Here is a 15,820-nt window from a genome sequence, read left to right as displayed (position 1 = left end):
AGAAATACTTTTGAACGTCTTGAAATGCCCTGTTGACGAATGAAAATTGTTTGAAAACCACTTCCTGGTCTTGGATTTTAACGCCATCTACTACATTACCCAAAATGCAACGTGTCTTTTTTTTCTCCCTCGCGGGCTTTGTTTTGGGATGGCGGTATACTTCGAATCTCCCATTTGTTGTCTTCAAACACTTCAAATACATTGAATACGTAAATTCGTTGTCTGTAAACAAGGTACGTCATGTATGTTAGCTATGTGTCTATCATTATAATATCAAAGCACAACTTTTGTCTTACTCTCCTGCAATGCTAAAACGTTGTTGCAAGCTTGTTAGTTTGCAACTGGCTAATGTTAGTTAGCCAAACCAAGGCGTTGTCAATACACTGAAAGGTAACGTTTGCCTGCTAACGAAGCTGCTGTTAAGTAGTTTAACACTATAAACCATATGTCATTATTTGACAATATGTCATATTACTAGCCAGTTACAGGTACTTTACTATTCAGGGATGTACAACTTCTTGCGACTAACGTTACTTTGTAAATTGTCATGATGTGGAAATGCACTGTTAGCAAACTACAGTAACGTTAAACTGTTGCTAACAACTGTCCTTTTAAACTGTAATTTTCTGTAGGCACAGCCTAACCACACTGTGACGTGGTATAATTAGCTAAATTAGGTAACCAGCCACTTGATCTGGCATGCTGAATGGGGCACACTGTTTTACTCTTGACCTGTCTCTAAAATCTGCTCTAATCTGTGATTAGCCCTGTCTGGAGAGCAAGTCATGTCATCTCCAGCTGGGTTACAGGCTCAGCAGTCCCAAACAAAGTTCCTTGACCGATGGATGACGAGCAGCTCCTGTGCCGGGGTTATCCTGAACCCCTCCCCGGACCTGGCTGAGTCTCTTCGACACAGCTCTGTCTGGAGATCCCGGGATGTGAATGACTCCTTCGCCTCTCAGTTTGTTCCCCTCCCGGTCTCCAGTAGCAGCAGTTCCCTCAGTATCAGTTCCCTCGTCCATGATGCTAAGTCCGGGACAGAATTGAGCAAACAGAATCAGCTACCAGTGGATAGGACTTTGTCTGACAGACAATTTGCTGGACTGCAGACAGTGGCGTCTCAAGGGTTGACATTACCTGGAGAGATGGACAGTATGGAGAAGTTTGTAGAGCAGTCTCAGGACCTACCCCTAATGCTCAAACTCGAACGGGTAAGAAACCAGTATTGAATGGCTTCATAAAATATTTGAGATCATGATAACTGTTTGGAATGGCTTGTCACTTCCAGATAGGTAGGCCTACGTCTAATGTTGTAGCGGTGCTTATGGGTACGGTATGTGCTGTGTTACAGCTGAGGCAGTGGCAGCAGCACATGCAGGAGCAGCTGAAAGCCCACCAGCTAGAGGAACTCGTCAGTCTCCAGGAGGAGCAACAAAGGTTACTGGGCATGGTGCATGTGGCTCAGCAGGATGGCTCAGGTACTAAAAAACACATTTGCACTCACTGTGTTATTGCTCAGCAGGCTGTATGGAGCAGGTAGCTCCAGTTATTGAATTTGACACCCTTGATTTAGACAAGACCTGTGTGATTTCTCACAGATTACATAGAGATCTCCAAGTCGACGGGAGCGGACTGGGGAGATAACACTCTATTGGGGGGCTACCCCCTCTCTCACAGACCCCCAGCAGCCAAGAGCTTCCCTATAGGCCCCCCACAAGGGCCTGCGTCTTCCCAGCTCTGGAGACAGGGACCTACATTCCGGCAGCCTCCAAGGGGCCAGGAGCAGGAAAAGGACCAAACACTGGGTAGGAAAAGTGCTCCGGTGCCTAAACGCATTTAAAGGTGCTTTTACATGATTGACTTAACCTCTGTTGTACTCAAACAGGGACAGAAGCATGGAGCAATCCACACAAATGTCATCAGCTGAATGGGGATGCTGATGATAGGGGTGAGGATGAGGAAGTCACATTATCTTCCCATTCTGCTCCCTCCATGACTGAAGACTACAAAGCATACAGAGGAGATGACTGTGAACTAGACTCACAGGACAGGTACATGTTTAACTTCATATTTGAGATGGAAATGATTTATAAACATGATTTATTTCACTATTCTCAGTCAACTGACAGCACAGAATACAAATAATTGATTTTGCTTTGTGCTCCCATGTCTCTATGGTCATCTCCAGGCCCATTAAACCAGGGATAGGGGGGCAGACGTTTGAGGCGCTCCTGGAGGAACAGCTGAGACTGGAGGAACAGAGACTGAAGACCACCCAGCAGCAGCAGGTCAGAGACCAACCCTATTTTCGCTACACTACACTAAAAATGGGCTGTAGATAAAATAAAATGGTAGCTCAACCAAATGACAAGTTGAGTTTGATTAAGGTATAGTGGTCTTTGGAGCTGCAGTACCATTCCCTTTGTTTTGCATGGAACATTGCTAATGCTAAGCTGTCTCTCCAACAGAGCCCAGAGGCAGCTGAGAGAGCCAGTCCGAGAGCTAATACCAAGAGAGCCTTCCTGAGGCGAGGGGAGGGCCTCTCCAGATTCACCAACCGAAGCAAAGCCCCTATGCCCAACAGAGGGGGACCCCAAAAAGATCCCAAACCCCGGGCCAAGGTCAGCACCCGTTGGACCTCAGAGCCCACCCAGAAGGTCAGTCAGCGCCCCCCCGTACAGCGCAAGACTGCTGTGCTCAACAAGGAGAACAGACCAAGAGACCTGTGCTCACCCCTTCTGGACAGTGTCAGACCAGAGGGCAAGGCAGACAAGCCGGCCGCAGTGAGGCCCAGGGTCCTGGGCAGTCATCAGAGACAGAACATTGAGATGACTAACTGTCTAAGGCCAAGGGAGGTGATTAGTAACAAGGTGGGCGGGACTTCTCAACCTGTGAGTAGAACTCCTGCAGCTGTAACTAAACAGTTTGGGCTTGAGGAGAGAACTGGAGCACTGCAGAGGAATGGAAATGGTCCATCGAGACCGGATGGAGCAGCAGAGGGAAAATCAGGTGTTCCGGAATATTCCTTTGAGCTGTCATTCCAGGAGAAGCTGCAGCACTGGGACTGTGACCGTCAGAAGGAGAGTGTGGAGCTGGGGGAGTTTGAGCTTCTGGAGCAGGCAGCCGAGGAACTCTCCTTCTCCTCCAACTCATCCTTTGTCATGAAGGTTTGTGATGCTTTTTTACCTGTCTTTTTTATAATGAATGGCATAACATTTTATGTATGTTTCACATGCACTCAGTGGCCAGTTTTAGGTACCGGGCGGACCCCACCTTGCCTCCAGAACAGGCTGAATTCTTGGAAACGTTGCTCAATTGGTATCAAGGGACCTAATGTGTGCCAGGAAAACATCCCCCACACCATTACACCACCAGTCTGTACTGTTGACACTAGAGGTCGACTGATTAATCGGAATGTCCGATTTAATTAGGGCCGATTTCAAGTTTTCATAACAATCGGTAATCAGCAGTTTTGGACACCAATCATGGCTGATTACATTGCACTCCACGAGGAGACTGCGTGGCAGGCTGACTACCTGTTATGCGAGTGCAGCAAGGAGCCAAGGTACTAGCTAGCATTAAACGTATCTCATAAAAAACAATCAATCAATCTTAACATAATCACTAGTTAACTACACATGGTTGATGATATTACTAGTTTATGTAGCTTGTCCTGCGTTGCATATAATTGATGCGGTGCCTGTTAATTTATCATTAACAGGCATTTATCAGCCTACTTCGCCAAACGGGTGATTTAACAAGCGCATTCACGAAAAAAGCACTGTTGTTGCACCAATGTGTACCTAACCATTAACATCAAAGCCTTTCTTAAAATCAATACACAAGTATATATTTTTAAACCTGCATATCGAGTTAATATTGCCTGCTAACATGAATTTCTTTTAACTAGGGAAATTGTGTCACTTCTCTTGCTTTCTGTACAATAAAGTCAGGGTATATGCAGCAGTTTGGGCCGCCTGGCGAACTGTGTGAAGACTATTTCTTCCTAACAAAGACAGGCAACTTCGCCAAACGGGATGATTTAACAAAAGCGCATTTGGGAAAAAATCACAATCGTTGCACGAATGTACCTAACCATAAACATCAATGCATTTCTTAAAATCAATACACAGAAGTATATATTTTTTAAACTCGCATATTTAGTTAAAAGAAATTCATGTTAGCAGCCAATATTAACCAGGTGAAATTGTGTCACTTCTATTGCGTTCATCGCACGCAGAGTCAGGGTATATGCAACAGTTTGGGCCGCCTGGCTCGTTGCGAACTAATTTGCCAGAATTTTACGTAATTATGACATAACATTGAAGGTTGTGCAATGTAACAGCAATATTTAGACTTATGGATGCCACCCGTTAGATAAAATACGAAACGGTTCCGTATTTCACTGAAAGAATAAACCTTTTCGAAATGATAGTTTCCGGATTTAACCATATTAATGACCTAAGGCTCGTATTTCTGTGTTATTATAATAAGCCTATGATTTGATAGAGCAGTTTGACTGAGCGGTGGTAGGCAACAGCAGGCTTGTAAGCATTCATTCAAACAGCACTTTACTGCGTTTGCCAGCAGCTCTTGTCGTGGAGAATTGTCTCAGAAATATAACACTCTTACAAGAACTTGTGAATTCAATATAGACTTTAATACAAAATATCATAAGCCGTGCTGGTCCGCGGAACAGCCAATCTCCCTAAGCACTGGCTCTGTTCTTATACACATGCAGCATATGAGTCCATCCCACATGCCAATGAAGTTACTTCCCTCAGTCCATCTGCTTTCGGTTAGGTTCTAATGGTGGCGGGACCCTTTCATGTCCTAAAAATGCTATATTTATTATGCCTATAGTCCATCTGTTTTCTCGGTTAGGTTATAATGGTGGCGGGACCCTTTCATGTCCTAAGAATGATATATTTACTATGCCTATAGTCCATCTGTTGGTCATTTGGCTGGCACCCTCCTTTGTGTATCCCTCTGACTTTGGTATGTCTAGCTGTCTTATGGGTCTATGTCTTTGGCCTTTGTACTTCCCTCATCAGCGCTAGCAGATGCACCAAGTGTCATCTTCTCCTCCTGTGGTCTGATGAACACATGTATGCTCTATAGTATTACATCTGTCCCTATATGTAACATTAACTACCACACTCTTCGCTGTGCTTCAAGCATTGCGCTGTTTATGACTTCAAGCTTATCAACTCCCGAGATTAGGCTGGCAATACTAAAGTACCAATTAGAACATCCAATAGTCAAAGGTATATGAAATACAAATGGTATAGAGAGAAATAGTCCTATAATAGCTACAACCTAAAACTTCTTACCTGGGAATATTGAAGACTCATGTTAAAAGGAACCACCAGCTTTCATATGTTCTCATGTTCTGAGCAAGGAACTTAAACGTTAGCTTTTTTACATGGCACATATTGCACTTTTACTTTCTTCTCCAACACTGTTTTTGCATTATTTAAACCAAATTTAACATGTTTCATTATTTATTTGAGACTACATTGTGAAAAATCATAATCGGTCGACCTCTAGTTGACACCAGGCAGGATGGGGCCATGGACTCATGCTGCTTACACCAAATCCTGATTCAGCCATCAGCATGATTTATCAGACCAGGCAATGTTTTTCCACTCTTCAATTGTCCAGTGTTTGTGATCGTGTGCCTACTGGAGCCGCTTCTTGTTTTTAGCTGATAGGAGGGGAACCCGGTGTGGTGATCTGCTGCAATAGCCCATCCATGACAAGGACCGACGAGTTGTGTGTTCCGAGATGCCATTCTGCACACTGTTGTACTGCGCCGTTATTTGCCTGTTTGTGGCCCACCTGTTAGCTTGCACGATTCTTGCCATTCTCATTCGATCGCTCATCAACAAGCTGTTTTCGTCCACAGGAATGCCCCTGACTGTTGTTTATCGCACCATTCTCTGTAATCCCTAGACACTTGTGCGTGAATTGCCCAGGAGGCCGGATGTTTGTGAGATACTGGAACTGGCGTGGCTGGCACCGACGATCATACCATGCTCAAAGTTGCTTATGTCACTCGTTTTGCCCATTCTAAAGTTCAATCGAACAGTAACTCAATGCCTCTGCCTGTCAGACTTCTTTATATTGTATAGCAAGCCATGTGACTCATTGTCTGTAGGAGCAAACCATTTCTGTGAAACAGGGTGGTGTACCTAAAACTGTCCCAGTGTTTCCTCTGGAAATAATTGTAGGTTGTTGAGGGGAGGGGGGCATTCTACGCCAAAATGAAAGTAAAAGTATGCTAACTGACACCTAAAATATACATTTCCACCTCCAGAATGAGCCCAATAACACATTTGTAAAATTGTGTTGAATTATTTTAGCATATTGGGCCATGTATATAGCCTATGCATGGTCCATGTTATCAGGTATGCCATTAGCAATAAACATGTACCTGTAGCTCAACAGATGCAGCAAAGTGCAAATAAATAGGCTGAAGCATGGGGTTGCCTATCTGCATTTACCCTATTCGGCTAATCATTAGCCAGATCCCAAATTAGATCTTTTAACTAATTATTATCATGCATAAACACAGTGAATATAATGTAGTTATACCTGTTGAGAGAACTTGCCACCTGGTGTAATATGTCCCCTGCCTGGACTTCTCACAAACTTCAAATCACCATTTCTCCCCCTTGTTGCCACTACTCTTGTTCAACTAAAAATATTTTCTGTCTCACCGGTGTTACATTTAGCTCCAGTCTCCCCTATGCACTCACTGCTAATTGCGTAGAGGTAACATGCTTAACCATGCCACTGCTAAAAACTCTGGGTTTAAAATTGTGCAGTTCCCCCTCTTTTTTAGAAAAATGCCAATAAAACTTTTGTTTTAGATTGCAAAAATTGTTGCTGTTTCCCTCCCTATGGCACTTACAACATGAATGCGCCACGAGAGGAATATTTCTCGCATATAACACACAACAAGCCAACTAGATAAAATCGGACACCATAATAGAATACTTTTCTATAAATTACTTGTTTTGTTTGCAGAGGAAAAGTAAAAAAGTTTTTTTGGGGGGGGTAAATGTGGACTGTTCTAACATCTTCAATGTGCGCCTCAGCAGAAATATTTTTTCGCGTGGTGTCAACGATTTTGCCGCGCTGCAGCTCCACAGCAAAATAATTGCAGTGGAAACACTGAACCGGCCACAGAGTATTTAGGCTACACTGTTGCTTAATAAATTGAAATGTAAACCTACAGGTGCTGCAGCTGGACCAGCAACACCCCCTTCAGGGCAGCAGGGGGAGCCATCCGCGACGCCTCTCCTCCACGCCCATCAAATCCCCCTCACTGCCTAAAGGGGTTCACAGCCGGGGCACCAGTAGAAGTGGCCAAGGCACAGGGACCAGCTTATCTGTATCACCAGGAGTATCTGCTGTGAGGGCAAAGGGGGTAATGAGGGAAAACAGCAAAGCCAATGATGAGGATGAGGAGGAAGAAGATGAAGTGGGCGACGGCAAACATGAGGAAATCTCTGACATCTTGTTCCACAGCAGCTCTGAATTCAGGGATCGGGAGGAAGTAGCCCGACCGTCATACCAGACTACAGTTTCCAGCAACCTCTGGGAAAACCCGCTCCCTGCATCCAACCCTCCATACGACAAGAGGTCATATCAGGACAGAGAGGGAGGCTCAAGCCAGGCAGAGGAGGGTGGGGAGAGTGACCTTGACGACTCCACCCTTTTGGAGGACAGAGAAGAGGGGGACCACGAGAGTCTGTTGGTGTTTGATGACGATGACACCTGGAACGACCTGGAGGAGGCTGGCAGCATCGTTGAGGACGACAGCAGAACAAGAGGCGCTGCAACAGGAAACCGACACACTCCCACAGAAACAGTGAATGACATTTCACCCTCAGAGAGGACACTGAAGAGAAAGGTGGCTGTGGCCAAAGGGGCGGAGCTGGAGAGGATGTCTGTTATCACAGCAGCCAACCAGGAGCCAGATCCCCCTCCCGCTTCCCAGCTCATGGCCAGGCTGTTCCCCTCACTAAAGCCCAAAACCCAGGCCCCTTCTCCACCAGAACCTAGGAAGACTGAGGACGGATCAGGTGAGACAGTGCATACACTCTTAACTCAATGGAGTACGTCAACAGCAGGGCTCTGACTTCTTTCTCTAAAGATGGTAGCACCAGCATAAAACTATTTTGTTTTGTGTGTGGTCAGGCCAGCAGCAGTCCAGGCAGCTGAGGGAGAGGCTGGTGGAGCTGGAGCTGGAGATCGAACGTTTCAGGACAGAGAATGCTGCCTTGTCCAGACTCAGACAGGAGAATGAAAAGAACCAGGAGAAACTCCGGTAACAAGCATTTGGTCTGAACTAGAATGGGCAGGGTTTCCCTCAATAGACGGATTGCCTGACAACTTCACAAAAACAATGCACACACATCGCAGAGGCAGAATGCTGTGTGGTTTTATGATTCTGGAAGGTCAGATAGCTAGCAACAACGACAAGAGGCAGCCATGTGGGGAATCGTAGGTGGCTTGTTTCACCTCGTTGCATCTTGTTATTGATACAATGTCTTGTTTTGAGGTGCTTTGACTCTTGTTGCACAAACAAAAACTAGCTAGCTAACCAACTAACAAATGTAACGATGTATTTGAGACAAGTGCTCATTGTGCAAATGTATTTACGTTTTCAATTAACATTTGGAGAGGAAACATTTGGAGTGGTGTTTTTTTGCTTGTGCACATAATTACATTATCCGACCGACAGTAAAAGTAATCCTGTCCAAATAGGGCTTTAGCCAACCTCGTTTCTTTTCTGAATTTTGTTGCTAAAAAACCCACCCATCTATGGTTCTCTATAAAGCTTTGTTACAAAATTTATATTAAATGGATTCATCTAGGGTATAAAAGTGTCTGACAAACAGATTTGGTCTCTATTCCAGGAAGGAGTGTGCAGAGTTTGATCAGCGGAAGGCTGAGGAGCTGGCCAAGTTTGAGGAGTTCAAAAGGGAGGAGACCAAGAAGCTGCAGAAGGAACGCAAGGTGTTTGAGAGGCATGCCTCTGCCGCAAGAGCCATACCAGACAAGAGGGAGCGTGACGAGATCCAGGTGAGAGATACTTTCCCCTTTTATTTTGAAGAGTTCTTATAACCCCCATTAACCCTGCCCTGTCGCCCTCAGGCCATGAAGAAGCAGCTGAGTTTCCTGCAGGAGGAGTTGAAGCGGAGAGAGAGCCGCTGGTCCACCACACATAATCGTCTCCGGCAGCAGATAGACTCCCTGAGCTCAGACAACAGCAACCTGAAAGACGAGGTCCGCACCATGGAGAAACTACGCCTCAGCACCTGGAGGAAGATTGGGACAGACAGCGAAAGAGAGAACGAGAGGAGGGAGAAGGAGAGAGGGAGGGAGGGACCCAGGCCGTTGGACAGTTACATTGCTCTTGAAGCCAAGTGCCTCAAATTGGCAGTGAGTTTACAGATTCACTACTTCCACTTTCTTGTGATTTTCCAGTTTGTCTGTGTTCTGGTGGTGGTTAAATTGTCTGTCCTGTGCCGGACTCAGGATAACAACCCTAACGCAGTGTGTATTTGTTTGTTCAGAGTCCTCCTGACACGGTGAGGAGCAGCCAACCACAGAGCAGCATCTCCTCTAAAGGCAGCCCATCAGGACACAGCCCCACCACTCAAGGTACAAGGAAGGTAGCTGCATTATCAGGGATACAAACTAGTCACCTTTCTGCGAAATTTGCCATTTTGAATCCAAAATAGGTGACATTCCTGTAGATCCAATGAGAAAAGTTTGTTTGTGGGGGGGGGGGGGGGGCTTTGGATGACTACTGGCTGTATCCGAACGAGTGGTGCGCGTTTTGAGCAATACTGGCTGTATTCCAGGCTCAGCCAACTTTTCACATAATAGAATGTAGCACGTGACTGAAGAGAGAAAGGACAACCAATTTGCTAGTTACAGCATCAGCGTGCGCTCTGGAAAGAGGCGTGGAAAGGCAATTTGCCAGTTAATTTATAGCAGCGCGTCCCCAGAACATTAACGAAGAGGTAGGTGAGAACTCTGACCATGGAGACAGGTGATGAAGTGTACTTAATGAGCTATAACCGAAAACTGGCATTTGGTTTGAGTTGAGGGAGAAAGTGTGGTGGAACAAGTATTGTTAAGTATTTTGCTAGCTGCATCGAATTATCCGTTATAGCTTGCCAGAGAAATGTTGAGCAACATTAGCCAACTTAACTGATCAAATAATTGAGTTTGGGGTGAAAATTAGCTGGCTAATAAAGTCAGACAACTAACGTTTGCCAGCTAATGTCACAACATCAGATGAGCAAACGTTAGTAACCTAATGTAACCAGTGGCGGTTCTAGACCATTTCAACTGGGGGGGGCCAAGCTGGGGCCAGTTGTACTGTTAGAGGGGCCAGTTACATTAGATGTTATTGTTGTCATCGTTTTCTTCAGTGCATTGCAGGCATTAGCAGGCAAAAGACCATGTTCATAATCATCATCGTTGCCACTGTCTAATAACGGATGTAAAAAAAGAACGATAGCAAAAATGAGTTATGTAAAATTTATTTCATACTCCACATTTACACAAAATTGTCACAGGAGCACTGCCCCCCCCCCCCCCCGCCACTGAAAGTAACCAATTTGCTATAGTGTTAACTGGCAACGTTGTACGACTCCTTGCCGTTCCTCAAGTTATAATGCGTTAGTTGCTTACTGGCAATCTGCGTGAAATGTTAACTAGCTAACAACTAACTACTATCTGTGAACTATTTCCCTACAGTACATTAAGTTAATTTTCAGAATGACAGAATTAAGTGAAAATGAGGCGTTGATTGTTAAACAGTTAAGTGTAGCTAGAGTTGGGCCTGGTTTAAGCTGGATGCCACTATAGAGGTGAAAGAAACACCACACACTTTCCCGCTTTCTCAATATAGTGGATAAAAAAGGGTATGCCAGGTGTACTCTGCCTGAAAGAGAAATTATGCCAGCAAACGGTATCATGCTCTGCTGGCACATTGTAGAACAGATGTCCACAGGCAGAAAGTGTACAATGTAATAATGTGCAGTGTAGCCCAAAGATATTGCTTTTGTTGTGTTGAACTTGACAGTAACACTTGTGAGTGAGGGGGTATTATTGCATTTTTTTTACTCAGTGAACGTTATTTTTGCACACCTGTAGCCTTGCGCGCTTGATCGATGTCGACTATAGTGACCACTATAATAGAGCAAAAATAGAATGCCTGTTTTCGTTCTATTTCTACTTAAGATGTTTTTCTCCCAAGTGTAATATTTAGATGTGTGTGTGGTCACAAGCATGCTATTATAAAGGCTGTCATGGCTAACAACAATATTAGTGTATTGTTTTTTTCTCAAGAGTTGAGTGTCATTTGCAGTAAAGTCTAGGCAACAAATAACATTGGAATGCTTTCCTTACATTTTTTAGCAGTGAGTTTGGTTCACATGAACCACTACACACAGACTGATCATGTAGATCATATTCTTTGTTCAATTAGGTAAAACCTGCATTTCCCCCAAGCAGGGATTTTTTGCATGTTTCAGTACAACAACAAAAAACGGTCACCTTTTTGGGCCCTCACCAGTTTGCATCCCTGAATATGGACTGATCATGAGATTTACTATGGATTCAACAAAGGGAGGTAAATATTCTGTATTTAGGTAGAGTTATTGTTCTACATTGTCTGTCTAACAGGAGGTATCAGGGGCATCCTGAAGAGGTCAGGCCCTACACCAGCACCCAGCCCCGCTCACAGTTACAGCTCAGAGGATAGACCAGAATCTTTGACCAGGAGCCACCACCCAGCACAGAGCCACGACGACTCAAACAACCTGTCCCCTGTGAGTTAAATCACTGGAGTGTGATTATTTAATGAAAGCACCTCCATGGGATGGCTCAACACTGCTATACACCCATATAATTACATATTACAACTCTATTAGTAATTTAATAGGATCTGTGTGTATACACCACCTTTGAGGTATGCTGCGGTGTCTGAATGTAGACTGTCTGGCTTTACACACAGAGGGCTCGAGGTCTGCAGACTGAGACAGAGGTCAAAGAGCAACAAGAGCCAGGTCAGGATGTCCTCACCCACTCTGATGGAAAGGTGAGGGGGAACGAGGATTGGGAGGAAATTCTGTGAAAATACTTCTGAATTCAGTTTGTCACTCAAATCCGTTATTGTCTCGTTAATAGATTGTATTATTGGAGTTATATAGTGCTTTTCCAGGAGCTCAAAGTGCTTTCCATTGACTGGGGTATGTGTTATTGTCTTAGATGGAGAGGGTTCTGGCCTGTGGAGGGAGACTCATCATCTTTCCCAATGGGACCAGGAAGGAGGTGTCAGCGGACGGACTGACAGTCAAAGTCACCTTCTTCAACGGGGACATCAAGCAGGTCATGGCTGACCAGAGAGTGGTGAGTCATTGACAGTGACCCTTCCCTGGCAACACCTTTCATATTCAGTGGTGTTAATGGGATATTAGACTTGCATGAATCCCAGATATACGTGTAAGTGTCTCAACTAATATAGTCCTCTTACAGATCTACTACTATGCGGATGCCCAGACCACTCACACCACCTATCCTGATGGCATCGAGGTTCTGCAGTTCCCCAACAACCAGACTGGTGAGACTTGATTGCATTTATTTGACAGTAATGTTATTTTACTATTAAATGTAAATTATCCCCGCCATCACTGTTCTGCTTTAAACGTGTGTAAGTCCTCATTTCCTTCTGCAGAGAAGCATTTCCCTGATGGCCGTAAGGAGATCACATTCCCTGACCAGACAGTCAAGAATCTCTATCCAGATGGGAGGGAGGAGAGTGTCCTCACTGACGGGACCATCATACAAGTTAACTTGTAAGTCCACAGAGCTCACGCCCCTGTCTATATAGCTATACGTCACCGACATACTCTAGCATGCATCTGATCATGTCAGTGGTTGTATTTTTTTTTCTGTCTTGTATCTTTCACCACTGTTCTCATGTTCTCCTCCAGGGATGGCAGTAAGGAGATCCAGTTCAACACAGGCCAGAAGGAGATCCACACAGCAGACTATAAGAGGAGGGAGTACCCAGATGGCACTTTGAAAACAGTCTATACCGATGGCAGACAGGAGACCCGCTACCCCACCGGACGCCTCAGACTTAAAGACAAGGATGGTAACATTGTCATGGACAACAGGCCCTAGGATTGTTTATGCAATATGAGGTATCACCATGGGAACTAAAGCTGAAGCACAGTTGAACATTTCTGTTGGTGTGAGAGTTGTTTGACATAGGTTTTTAGTATGCTTGAGTTGAATGTAGTGAGTGACTTGTAAAAAAAAATGTCCATATTTATTTTCTTTGTAAAATAAATGTTTAATCAAATCAGTGAGCACATTCAGGTATTGTTTTAAGAGTAAAACATTGAAGCAGTTTAAAATTAAACTAATACTTCTGTACCCTTCATACAGACAGTATTTCAGATGTAAAATATTTAGAAAAGTGGTCTGCCCTTTACACATTCTACTAAAAAAACTAAACTTTAAATAAAATGTATCACAAAGTACTTCATCTTTTTGGCAGCATAAATCTCAATGCACAACAAATGGGAAACTCCTGTGATGTGGACACGTTCTTCAGAACTTGAGAGAAGTGAGATGTACTGGATTTCATATGCAGACTACAGAAAGACTTGACATTGTTTAATCTAGCAAACTGAGCAGTGTTCACATATGTTAAACTTTCTTTGAAAAGCACTCCCAAGTGAGTGTCAAACCCACCTTTTGACTTTTTCTGTAGTGTCAGCCAGTCCTTTCTCCACCAGAGGCAGGTAGACCAGAGCTGCATCCTCATACAGGAACACAGCCAGCTCAGTGGCCTGAGACAACACCATTATCATTAAAACTACACATGCTTTATTGAGATGGCTAACTGCACCAAGATCTCACAATTACCTAAATGGTATATGGGGAATAACCACAGTACATAGACTTCTGCTATCACCCTGGTTGTGCAGAGGCCACTGTTGCCAGTGACAGGGCATGCAAATAATCCACTACAATAACTACATAATGTGCCATTGTATCCAGCTTGTTATGATTTACACTGATATAACGGTGGTAACTAAGGCAGAAGTTGTTCACGGTAACAGATGCGGTGCAGCAGGGTTCATGCCCACTCTGGCCGGTAGGACAGGCGCTCCTCCAGTTTGAGGCGGGGGTCTGAAGCCCGCCACTCACACCTTGATGGCCTTACAGGGAAATCTATACAGATGGGCCGGGATCTGAGGCAAGATGTTATTTTTGCGTATTTGTTTCGTATGTGAAAACTGACTAAAGATTAATTGGAAGGAAATAAAGCCGCCCTATTCCTTTCTGTAACAAACTTTTGCACGTCAATGGGATTTACTTATGCTCCAATCTCCAGTGAGGATTGGGTCCACGGTGAGGTGTGTGTGTGGGCAGTCCACGTGTCTGACCGGATTGAGACCAGCGAAGCCCAACAGCTATGCTGTTGTCTAATATGCGTTTGGGTCACTAATGGCTGTACGATAACCAGTGATGCGTGTTTGGAGTAATAATGTCTGTATCCAAGGCCTGGGCCCATCCAATCGTTCATATAACAGAATGCAGCACGAGACTGAAGAGCCAACCATCTTGCTAGTTGCTGCATCAGCACGTGCTCTGGAAAGAGAGTTTGATTTGGTGAAGAAGCATACTTGAGCTGTAACCAAAAAACAGACATTTGGAAAGTTTGAGGTGAGGGAGCAAGTGTGGTGGAACAAGAATTGTTATCTTGCTACAGTAGCTGGATCGAATTATCCGTCAGCTAGTGTGGGGTTTTGCTAGGCTTAGCGTGCTAAAATAACTATAAACTAGAAGGATTTTACATTAATTAAAGTTTAAGCTACTGACTCATGTAGGCCTGACAATTTGTCTTTGTTCTCAGGAGTAACAGTTCTCATAGCCTAACCATGGGGCCACAGCCTGAAATGTGTGTGTGTGTATGCAACAATGTACAAGGCCGTAAGATATGAACAAAAGTGTGAAATGTGTGTGTGTGCTGAGAAGGGTGCTGCCCCGTGTGACCGAAACTGTGCTAATCTTAGAGAGGCACATGAGGGGTTTAGAGGGAGGGGGGTGAATCAGGAGACTGCTGATTGTGGTGCACAATGGACAATAACAGATAAACTATACACACGAAGATCATCTCTGCACCCGAAGACAAGTCGTCACATGCGCTAAGGGGCTAGGACTAGCTTAAGCGCCAACACCAACGATAGGCCAGTGAGTTTAAACCATGCTGTGCCTCTATTCTAACAGGCCTGTACAGAATCAGGAACTACCTCTGTTGGAGTATAAAAGGGGAAGGGGGTAGGGTGTTGGCTGACTTCTCTGTTTTCATCCTGCGTGATGTTACAGTGAACCCGTATATACGGAAATTGCATTTGCCATTTATTAACTATTGAATTAAACAATTATTTTAACAAAGTTCAGGTGTGCTATTGTTCCTATCTCAGTTGAACCTTCGCAGCCTTAACACTAGCCAGAGAAATGTTGAGCAACATTATCGAACTTAGTTTATGGTGTGAAAACTAGCTGTCCAACAAAGTTAGACAGATGGCTAATGTTATCGAGGAACCAATTAGCTATATTATTAACTGGTATACGACTCCTTGCCGTTCAAGCTATAATGTTAGTTGCTCACTGGACCCTGGCAATCTGTGAAATGTTAAACAAGTGGATACAGGGATCAAGTGTAGCTGGGCCTGGCTTAAGATGGATGCCAATAGAGGTGAAGGGAACA

General features: G+C 44.4%; 1 protein-coding gene across 2 annotated transcripts; it reads left to right on the top strand.

The window, feature by feature from the left end:
* Positions 1–51: 51 nt before the first annotated feature.
* Positions 52–15,504, top strand: LOC139538763 (centromere protein J-like). 2 transcript variants are annotated; one of them, XM_071341175.1, is made up of 18 exons: positions 52–233; positions 766–1,211; positions 1,352–1,478; positions 1,599–1,805; positions 1,886–2,051; positions 2,189–2,288; positions 2,469–3,167; positions 7,244–8,093; positions 8,209–8,338; positions 8,931–9,096; positions 9,178–9,456; positions 9,591–9,678; positions 11,716–11,861; positions 12,047–12,130; positions 12,301–12,441; positions 12,568–12,652; positions 12,767–12,887; positions 13,026–15,504. In XM_071341175.1, exons 2-18 carry the CDS (start codon positions 786–788, stop codon positions 13,216–13,218), a joined length of 4,008 nt encoding a protein of 1,335 aa, XP_071197276.1. In that variant the 5' UTR covers positions 52–233; positions 766–785; the 3' UTR covers positions 13,219–15,504. The 2 variants fall into 2 exon arrangements, with proteins under 2 accessions (XP_071197276.1, XP_071197275.1); XM_071341174.1 differs by having other exon boundaries at positions 9,169–9,456.
* Positions 15,505–15,820: the final 316 nt, after the last annotated feature.

The sequence above is a fragment of the Salvelinus alpinus genome, chromosome 14, assembly GCF_045679555.1.
Source record: "Salvelinus alpinus chromosome 14, SLU_Salpinus.1, whole genome shotgun sequence".
Classification (NCBI taxonomy): Eukaryota; Metazoa; Chordata; class Actinopteri; order Salmoniformes; family Salmonidae; genus Salvelinus; species Salvelinus alpinus.
This window is presented reverse-complemented; position numbering and strand designations above follow the sequence as displayed.